General features: G+C 42.4%; 1 protein-coding gene across 2 annotated transcripts in view; it reads right to left on the reverse strand.

The window, feature by feature from the left end:
- Positions 1-1,252: 1,252 nt before the first annotated feature.
- Positions 1,253-11,199, reverse strand: part of LEKR1 (leucine, glutamate and lysine rich 1) — a 64,078-nt gene continuing 54,131 nt past the window's right edge. For both annotated transcript variants that reach the window (XM_044434696.1, XM_044434697.1), the window contains 2 exons: positions 9,577-9,876; positions 1,253-2,301 (listed from right to left, as the gene is read on the reverse strand). In XM_044434696.1, the coding sequence (XP_044290631.1) occupies positions 1,897-2,301; positions 9,577-9,876 (705 nt within the window). In that variant the 3' untranslated portion in view covers positions 1,253-1,896. The remainder of the gene's footprint in view (positions 2,302-9,576; positions 9,877-11,199) is intronic.

The raw sequence follows: 11,199 nt of genomic DNA on the forward strand, positions 1-11,199 counted from the left end.
ACTCTTGCCAAGTGGTTCTGGTGTTCACCACAGCACGTCTTGGTAAAATTGGCCTCTCTGATTTGGAAGAAACAAGAACCTGCTGTAGGCAAGAACAACCCTTACAACAAGCCATGGGTTCTTTGCATGGCTTGTTCCTGAAAAATAAGCCACCCCATGGAAAATGTTCCAGGTTTGAAGGACAAAACAACCCACCATATCTGGCTCCTATGGTGGGTTGCCATGCCGTGCAAATCCAATCAGCAAACGGAATCATGTGCAAAACTTTGTGTGAATTGCAGCTGCACGCACCAATCTGAATTGGCTTTCACCCTTGGGACAGACTGCATCTCCAAAATTCTGGGAGTACAGGCAGCCTCTACAGACTTGTCATTCCAGAGGTATTTTCTGTGATCCTGCTGATAGAGTATGGTAGGGGTTACAGAATTATTAACCTGGGTTTACATTTGACCTGGAAAAAGTGTGTTCTGGCCCCTCAACTGCCAGCAGAGAAGCAAAGGCGAAAATGTTGGGAGCAGTGGCTGCATCACTGGAATTTGTCACTGGAAAGGTGTAGGAGTGGAGTGGAGGTGGTTGGTCCATCCGTCCATCTGCCTGCCTGCCTGCCTGCCCTACAGGAAAAAGTCGCTGGAAACCCTTCTGTTGCAAAGGTCACTTTCCATGAGAAAACTGTGTTACATGCCAAGGACTACTCACATCTGCAGATTGACAAAATCCCTAATGGTTAAAAATGCCATATAAAAAATAAATATAATTATGATCTTTGTGTGAAGGGAAAATTCATACACACAGCCAGTATGAATAGCATCTCCCACATACTGTAGAAACTGTCTTCCTCCCCAAAACACCAGGTTGCACCATTATCACTTGCACAAAACGTCTCCATGCCAATGACAGCTGTTATTGGGAATATGCAGAGCAGGCATAGAGATTTTCAACCTGACCTAAGAAGATTTTAGACATCGCATACCCCTGTGGAACACTGCCCCATGGAAGCAGCTCTCTGGACTTCATTGCTGATGGGAACACTGCTGGTGAAAGATCTCCATGGGTGCAGAAGGATCCTCTGGGGAGGACATGCTGCCCCACAAGAGCATCTCCTCTCCACCAATGAAGGGACATTCTACCTGATCCTAACCCTCCTCAGCTCGTCTCCGCTGGAGGTTAGGACTGCTCTGTAAGCCATATTACAGCAATGGAAAACAGGACAATGCCAGAAGTTATGAGAACAATTCTTCACAGATTTTATTAATATCTCAGCAAGCAACACAGGTGGACTGAAAAAGATTACTGCAGAATGGTGTGTGTGTGTGTGTGTGTGTGTGAAAGAAATGCCTTAATTTACTGTATTGCACATATACATGCTGCATATAAAGCCTGGTTCACACACCTCCAACTGCAAGTGGTGGCTCACCTAATTAAATGTTCTTCCATACATGCACACATACACATGGACGCCTAGCCTTCTCCTTCTTATGCTAGTTTCCAGCAGTGCTCGGGTGAGATTCTTTCTCCTGACATCTGCTTTAATATATGGGGAGGGTATCTTACATGGAGGAACATTCAACCAGACAAGCCTCAGCTCAAAAACCCAGACACAGGTTTACTAGCTCAGTGAGAACCAGACCTAGGTCACCAACATTTATTGAGCAAAATGCCCATTCATGATTGCACTGTAAAGTATAAAGTAGCATTTATTAAAAATGCTACTTTAGCTTAATTTGATGTGATTTCTGTATGCTTATCTGTTTGCAGTTCAACCCTAGAAGCATGCTAATTACCAGAAAGTGATCCCGTTTGTTCCCAAAGAGCCATGCTGAGGTGGCCTGACGATCTGAGCCGATGGAGCACATGTGCTTGGAGGATTTCCTTGATGAGAGTACAGTCCCTGATTCATCACAGCTCACTTAGCTGCCTGTGTATAACGGCTGTGATCCTCCTCCTGGATTCATCTAAAGAAGATGCTCTTCTGCTCTGAAGCTGAAGTGCAGGCAGAGCAGGCAAACTCACATTGAGGCTGCCTTTGTACCTGCTGCTGCCTGGTTTTTTAGTGGCTCTCGAAATTCCACAGGGTCCTGAGAATGTTGCTCTTTTCCCACAGTTTGGGCTTATCTGCCCATGACTGCTGACCAATGCGGTGGAGGAAGTTAGGCTGCCCTGACTGAGAGAACACTGTGACAAAGGGAAGTTTCCTCCGAGTTTCTTTAGATTCATGACTTGTTCTCTGGCTTGAGCCAATGCTTCAGTGAGCTCATAACGTTCCTCACACTCCCTGCGCACTGTGTCCTGGAGGAGAGCATTCTGCAAGCATAAAGAAACATATATTGCATAAGACATTGTCAAGGTGATCAAAAAATGAAAGAAAGGAATACTGGGTGCTTTCTTAGCTTCTCAAAATGCAGGCTACTCAAGGAACAGAGAACATAGACAACACGTTATGTGCTTGGAAGGCTTGCAGTGATGCCACAAATAAACAACGTATCCGTTTTAATAAAATGCTGTTCTGCAGTTTTGGGTGTGGTGAAAAAATAACTGGCTGGGAGCCAAGGAGGTACTGTAGATGCACTAGAAAGAGCTTTAAAATTATTTATTTTCCTTTGAGCAGCAGAGTGCCATACCACATTGCAAACTGGTTTTGAGCCTTATCTCAGCATCAAAAGAGATTTTTGCTATGTGCTGGTACAATGTTCACTCAGTTCTTCGGACACAGACAGAAACTGTTCCCTAAGTGAATAATTTGTGCTTCGTGGAGAAATACATCCCCTTGCCTGTTCTGGACCTCCTGCAAGTCAAGTCACACCAGAGACACAATTATTTTGTCTTTCTATGCAGGCTCCCCCAACCTGATGCCCTCCAGATGTGTCACACTTCAAGTCCCATCATCCCCACTGGCTATCTGAGACTTAGTCCAACAAATCTGGAAGGTACCAGAATGAGGAGGAGCTCATACCATCCATAATTCTACAAATGAATTTATAATATTTCACCTGGGTTGTCTTTTTAATTTTCAGCCAGTTTTCCTCAACAGAGTTGCAAAGTTCAATGAGAAACAGATTATAATGCTAGGATAAAACGTTTATTGCAATGCCAAATATTCAGGCTGCATTTTAGTTAATAAATGGAGCAAACCCCTTTACCTGAGTCATAGTGCACAATGCAAAAGAACCATCTTGTGTGAGCCCCACTGAAATGAATGTGAGCAAGCGCATAGCACTCTGACTGATTCACTGACAAGTGCTTGTCAAAAGGATGTTATTCACTGTCCAGAAATGTTTTTAGTGCTGTTGCTTGCCTGAAGCCCTTGAAATGGGCAAACCAAAAATTTAAATAAAATAAATGATCCCCTGTCATTGTAGAAATACTAATTGGTCATGAAGGTTAGAGGCTCACAGAGGGCAGAGCTCTGGAGCAGAGGTTCAGAAAAAGCAGGACACCTCGCTGCTCTAAGGAAGCAATTTTATGCAAGTTCCAACAAGAAAGCCCTTGCTAGCTGGGGAATGCTTGGAATTAAAGGAGCTGTTTTCCTGTTTAAATATGCATAGGATTGTGCCCTAAGACCATTAAATCCAGAGCAGTCTCCCCCTCCAATAAGTGTATGAAGTCCAAAGTCTAAAATTATCTGAGTCCACCACTGATGAAGGCCTGGGAAAGCGTTAGATGACTGCATTTAAACAGAATAATTAAACAAACAAAACATAGCTGAGGACAATGTGAAGGATCTAAATTATGAGCTCCGTCATTATAAGAATTGATATGATTAGTAGTAAATCTGAAATGAGACCTCATTAAAAGGGAAATTGCTTCAATTCAAACTTTGTAAAAATGAAAGCAAATGAGGCAATCACAGATTTGAAGCCTGCAAGATTGAATAAAAACATCATCAACCAAAAGTGGGTTAGCCCCTAATGAAAGAAAACAGAGGACAATCAAGAAAGTTTGGAGTAGGATCAGAAATAGAACAATTCCAGTTCAGCTTTCCCTAGCCTAGTGCTCTTAGTGATGTTCACTGGGGATGATGGAAGTCCAATACATCTGGAGGGTACCAGATTGAAGAAACCTGCTTTAGTTGCAGATGGTTCTAATTTTCAATCTTTCAGCAAGAGGGGCAAGGATTGTGGGTCACATTACCAGAGTCACTCATCTGTTGAGTTACAGAATTTTACAGTGAGCTAAAAGCTAAGGATGCATAAGAATTTCCTCTGGGTTGTGAAAACTCAGTGATTTTTTCTGATTCAGCCTGAGCATATTGTACCATTCTATTTCCCACCAGCTGATATTGACTTGATTTGTAGAGCAGAGCCAGTATGCAGATTCCACCTTTTTTAATGTATTGGTAATATGCACAATTTGGAGGGAGGGGAGTTTTAAATTCTGCACAAATGGTATCACAATTTTTAAAATAATAACATTTTATTGGTGAGCTTGTGGAAGTCCATGTGACTGCAAGTCCACCAGTCAGTCAGGTAGCCCCTAGAGGCATTTCCTCTCTTATAAATGTCCTTGCCAGTTTCATCCTTACCACAAACCACTACAGTTAAGTCCAGTACAGCCTATTCCACACTTATCAAAGGACTTGTCAATTCTTCCCCACCCACAGCCCTTCACTTGGAAAATGCAACTGGAGGATGAAATGGATAATTTCTTTGACAAATAGGGCATGTGGCTCTGCTGGGCTAAGCTAAGGAGTGGGTGGAGAAGATGAAACTGACAGGATATTTCCAAGAGTGTAAAATGCCACTGTGGAGCTACATAGCGAATAGGTAGACTTGCAATCATTTATACTTGTGCAAGATTGCCAATAAAAATGAAATTATCCACATTGGAAGATCCCCAGCTCAAAAGGTAGAATCTGCACTAATGGCACAACCTGAAAAAAACTTGCGTCTTTTTTTACAGAATTGGAAAAAAAAAATATCCAGTACAAGCCACCACCGCTCACTAGAACAGAAGCACTAAGAAACCCCATCAGGGTTAAATGGAATGGAACATCTCTATTAGTCATATTTGGCCACTAAATATGTATCTGGCCTCACCTGAATATTGAAGAGAAAGTGTTATTAAAACAAGATATGATCTCAGGTAAGGCCATGCTTTCTAGAACCTATCAGCTTAACGACAAATAAAAGGCAGTATTTGCTTCTTACACATTTTCATCATTTTATCTGGTCAAAAATGGAAAAGAAATGATCTTCAGGCTTGGCTTTCCTTCTCCTAGGACAGTGGTGGCCCTGTCTGTCAGCACGCGAGCCAAGTCACTCCAACATTGCCCTAGCAGCCGAGCATTGGATAAGAGCATACATTGGGGCCATGCGCATGCTCGGAAAGGAGTAGTGGCGCCAGGCAATGACATCACAAGCCACAACTTGTCCAAGCTTCCGCGTGGCCGATCAGTGTGCTGCCAAGGATATATATATATTTGCTTGGACTGCCTGTGAGATGTTTTTTCTAAACTAAAACATCGGTTTTCAGGTTTTATTATAGTGTTGGCACTTGGGGATAAATAAGTGGGTTTTGGGTTGCAGTTTGGGCACTCGGTCTCTAAAAGGTTTGGCATCACTGTCCTAGGACATTCACTTTTCTTCTCCATTTTCCTCCTTAAAAAACAAATTCCGATCCTAAAAATGTGCTCCCTCACCCTGTTCTTTTGTCATATTTTCTTTGTCTGACGTCTCCATACTTTATTTGCACAATGCATTTGGATAATAATCTGTTCAATTCACAGCTTAATATTTAACAGCTCTTTCTCTCTCTTATTTTGCTATTCTCTCCCTTCTATGTTGCACCCACTGTATTTTAAGCCAATATGTAAGGCCTTGTTCAGACTTTAATTATTTTGCAGTGTTCTGAAGATTTTACATGCTTTATAGATTTTTATAAATCTATATTTTATGAGCAGTATGTGTCTGTGTGTGTGTGTGTGTGTGTGTGTGTGAGGGAGGGAGGGAGGATATACTTTAGGCATCTGATGAAGTGAATATATGCATTAATTAGGCTTTCAGATACTACAGAAATCTTTGTTGTTTTTTGCTGCAGCAGGCTAAAACAGCTACTTCTCTGGGTAATGACAGTATAAACCTTCATGAAAGGCAAATGTAAACTCCCATTAGAAGGAATAAGATGATAACATTTTGCAAGGAGCCTTAGGATTAATCTCTCTAAATTTCTGGATGATCTCAGTCAGTGGTTCCAGATAGACATTAAGCAAAATGGGGAATAAGGTGGAATCCTGCAGAAATTCCTCAGTACCACCTTCTGGAAATGGCCTTGAGCTATAAAGCTGCACTGCTCACAACTGGCTCAGATCATCTCTCCAGAAGTAAACCGTGGCTTATGGCATGAAAATCTGCTTAAGGATGCAGGAGAAACAACAGTGTTGTACCTGCACTCCCGTTTTGCCCCTGGGGAAGGTCAAGATCACAGGGCCACCCAGGTAGTTTCAGTGCCAGAAACACTGAAATCTATTTCATCCAAGGATGACTGGATCTGATCAGCCACACCTGCTTGAAGACTTCCTCTGGAAGAGGATGTTGCTCACTTGCCTATGAACAGATTCTCAAGTTCAATTATGCTTTCTTTCAGTAGTGGTCTCCTTGTTGCCTGAGAATGGGGACACTCCTTCCTGTAAGGAGGAATTTATAAAATTTGGACACAGCTGGTTATTCTCTCCCTACTACATATAATAAGCCATCAAGGCAAGGCTCAAACAAACCAATGGTTGGTTGAACTTTACCAGGCACCTTTTCTGCATTCTCAGGCCCTACGAATTAATGCTACCCAGTGATATCAGAGTTGGTGTGCGCTGGTGGGATCCTGTGGGCAGCTGGTTTAACAATGTGTCACTGGAGTGCTGGACTAGATGAACCACTGTTCTGATCTAGCATGGCTCCGATGTTCTTAATCGCCAAACTGTGTCCTAAACATCTCCACAGATTGCCTGAATGGCAGAAATAAAGTTTTGAAGGACACATGTGATTTTGTTTTCAAAACTTTTCTCAAACATACAGTGTGCTATCGAATGTTCTTTAGAACTCCCATCAGGCCAGAACCCAAAAGTCCTTAAGCTACTCCAAAAAACTCTGTTGGTTGACACTGAGAGGATACAATGGCACAGGAGAAAAATTGCTTGACTCCATCACCATCACAAAGAAGGTTCAATAAAGAGCTCTTACTCATGCATAACCAGACTTGAGATGAGCTTTCTTCTACCTGCATTCCAGTCATCTCCCCGTCTGCTTCATTGCCCTCTGCTCAGATTTATACCAAAGTGCTAAGCAGGCTCTGCAAAGCAGGAGAAGACACTAAATAGCAAGCAGATCAACTGCTCAGTCATCTTCCTGTGTTACAGAGTGACCAAGGCTTTGACAGGAACATCCATTATACCAACTAGAAAATCCCCCAATACTCTCTGAAATCCATTGAAATCCATTATCCTACTTGAGTGGACTATCCTAGCACGTCTCACATCCTTGCAGAGAGGAACAGTTACTGCAAGCCTTGCCACCCTCTAATTCAGCAGAAAATGGTCTGGCCAGGACAAAGGAACAGAAATACCCACCACCACCTTCCTGTCTAGTAGAGAAACCCTAATCTAAAGCATGACTAGCTACATATGTTGAGCCACTAACATATTGGAACAGCCTCTTCACCGTTTCCACACTGCCCAGGAAATCCTGAGCTGCTCCAAACATGGCAGCCCTGGCACCAGTACTGAGGTTCCCCAAGAGCCACTATTCTGGAAGCACCAAATCTGAGAGGGCCTCTTAGCGCAGGCAGGATCAGGAAGCAGTGTGGGCACTAAACCAACAGAGTCTCTAATTTGTCCCATGCTCTCAGCACAAGATACAGGCAATCCAGATTGTCCGTTAAATGCACATGAAGCTTAGAGGGATGGAATTGCTATGGATAATAGCAACTCCCTTCTCTTGGCCACGTAATTTATTCTGGTGCTGAACTGACCATCCAGGAGACTCCCTGAATCTTCCTGAACCAGGTCACAGCTATACATACTATATTGCAATATATATTGGCAATTAAATCATGGATAAAGGAACTTTTATTATTCACATACTTGGCATATTACAACTGTACCAGCAGATGAGATAGCAGTCCTGTCTTGGCCACTGCATTTCATCCCAGTAAGGGAAAAGGCAGAAGAGAAGACTGGCATAAGATGTCCACTAGCTCTTCTTCTCACCTGGCCTGCCACTTACCTAATGCCATACTTTCCTTTATCCATAAGTATCCTGGCAAGAGTTCTCTCATCTCTCCCCAGGTGATCTTCAAAAGTATATGAAGTACACTTGATCTTAGAAAGCTACTGTATGATACAAATCAAAGCACAGAGGGGAAAAACAGCATGTGTTCGCCCTGACCACAAATCAAAAGCTATAGGGAAGCACAGGAGAGAGAATTAACAGATCTTATCCTGGCGTTCCACCCTTCCTGCTGCCACAGTGACTTTTCCACACTCCTGCTGCTACTTTAAGAAGCAATACAGCAAGATGCATTTTCTAATAAAACTTCAAGGACTATCATGCCTCCATAAAGGGCTCAAGATTAAGACTAGCTTCCTTTTTGCAGAAATAAATGGGGTAGTTGTTGCCCTTCTTCCAAAGTGCCTATCCCAAGGATCACGTGTAAGAGGACCAGTGTAGTGTCTGCTGGTTACAGTTGGACTGGGAACCTAGAAGATTCGGGTTCTACTCTCCATTTGGCCATGAAACTCACTGGATGAATTTGGGCCAGTAACTTACTCTCAGACCAAGTTGCCTTGGGTTCCTCCTAAGAGGAAAAAGGATGGGATATAAAATGCAATGTAACTGTGGTTGACCCCTGTGGAACTGGCCTGATGCCTGAGTAATGACTGGGTTGAATATCCCACCCACTAGGCCCAAGTGCTTCAGAAGTCACACTGAGCATGTGCATATGTGGAAACAGCTGTATGCACCTCTGTCTAGACTGTGAAATGTGGACTGCTCCTTTTTCCAGATCATCCTCTGCTGGACTGTGGCAATATCTAGTGAGCTAGGGCAGGTGGAAGAAATACTTCTCCCAGTTCTCTTGATGACTCAGCCAGGCTCAGGCATACTGTTCTACATGCATACTTCTAGGTAAACAGTCGAATGAGTAAAAATTGGAATTGAAGACCTCATGATCTCCTCTGCCATACATTCAACAAAATGGCTTGATGTGGTCTGTTAAATTAAGCACGGGTTCCCTCCACCCTTTTGTTGTGTCCTAGTTCAATAATAGCCAGTTTCTTAAAGGATAGTTTCCTGTGCCATCCAAAAACTGTCTTCAGTGGTCCCTATAAAGAAGATTATCAAATCATTATTTGATTTTGGTTCGATAAGTTTCCTGCTTCAAACATCTGGAGAAACTGTGGTTTAAGGAACCAGAAAGTAATGAATTAAGGTATGCAAGAAAGAGGAGGTTGTAGCATCTGGACATTCAGCTCATTCCATGTGGTTTGTTGGACTGGGACTGTTACATCCCAAACAGGGTAATCTATGTAAAGGGCTTAAAAGATAAAACATCAAAAAATAAGGCAAGTCTAAACTTTGGCTGAATTCATACCTCTTCTTGAACTTGATTCATATTCTGAATCAACTCTGTGTGCTCCTGAGTCAGTTTTTCCAGCTCATAAGACTTCTTTTTTATTTCTTCTCTCACTTCTTCTGTCACTGAAATGCAAGTGCTCTGTTTTTCCTTCAGCTGGACCTCCAGGTCTGCAAGTTTTTTTTTAAGGTCTTGGCATTCTTTTTCTCTGCCTTGGTTTTTCTCAGTAAGCTTGGTCTGTGCTTCATGGAGCTTCCTTTCTAGTGTGTCTATTTCCATCTTCAGGTTATTAGTAGCACTAGATATCAATACAGGCATCTGAAAGGCAAATATGACATTCATTAGTTCACAGGGCATATTGTCAGCAAGAGGTCCCTTGGTTAAGCAGAGTTATATTTGCTTTAGGAGAAAATGTGCAAGAGATAGAAAGATACGAAATCTTCACATTATAAATATGCAGCACTAACAGTGCTTTGCAATCATAGGAAATGAATGGTATTCTTTAAAAGTGGTTTACAGAAGTGGAATACAGAGGAAGGATGAAGATAAGCAAAATGAGAGACAGAGCCTTTGGCTATGGGGCAGCATACAAATGTGATAAATAAAATAAATAATAAACAATAATAGATGCACAAGATCAAGCTGGAATTAAAATAGTTAAATGAAGAATATTTATTATTATATTTAATTCATTTATTCTCTACCTTTCAATATAAAATTGTTTCAAAGCAGTTTGCAACACAAGAAAGAAAAACCAAAACTGAAGTCAGAGGATACCATCACAAAAACACCTTAAACAGTAACTAGGAGCCAGCATGGACATACTATTCACAGAAAGACTTGTGTGTGCGTGTGCGGGGGGGGCTGTTGAATTGAATTTTCCTGTAGAGGGGCCATTGTGGAGCTGTGGAGCCCCCACAAAAATGTCCCTCCTCTGATTTCAAGATCCAATCCAACCCGATCTTGACTAATGACAGGCCAGAGAACAGGGCCTCCAAAAGTGGTCCTGTTTCTCAAAGTCTGAGAATATGATTTCTGTTGTAATTCCTAGAGTGTTCAGGTCATAGAAGGTGCTGCGAGAGAATGCTTGTATTGTCATGATAAATCAATGTAGCGCATAAAACCTCCTGTAAACTTGGAGCATCTAGCTAAGGATGCAGCTGGCCTCTGCACCTCTGCGTGATCGCTGATCTGGCCTTGCCTCCTTCCTACCAACCTCACCTGGGAACAGGTAAGTTTTCTGCAGCTTTACACTGAAGTTTGTGTGTATGATTTGATCATCCAGTTTTCCTCTCGTAGAGTTGCAGAAAAAAATACCTCACCTCACCCCATTCAATGCTCCCACCACCACCACCAATCCACCACGGGAACGCCTCCAAGGGCAGGAGATTATTATTCCTGCATAATATAAGTAGAGGTGACATTAAAGTTTCTCACTTTTGGGTATGATTCTCTTCTTTACTAAAGAGCCATCCTTGTGGGGAGTGTGTATGTGATATGAATCAGGACCTCAGCAGAGGAAAAGCCCCCTCTGTTCATGCCATTATCCTGATCTGAATTGTGCACCCACAGATTCTATTTACTAGAGAAAAAGCAAGCACACACAAGCAAAGTCCTTTGTTAATGTCCTACCTTTAGTTG

The sequence above is a fragment of the Varanus komodoensis genome, unplaced genomic scaffold (genome assembly GCF_004798865.1).
Source record: "Varanus komodoensis strain SLA01 unplaced genomic scaffold, ASM479886v1 scaffold298, whole genome shotgun sequence".
In the NCBI taxonomy this organism is placed as follows: domain Eukaryota; kingdom Metazoa; phylum Chordata; class Lepidosauria; order Squamata; family Varanidae; genus Varanus; species Varanus komodoensis.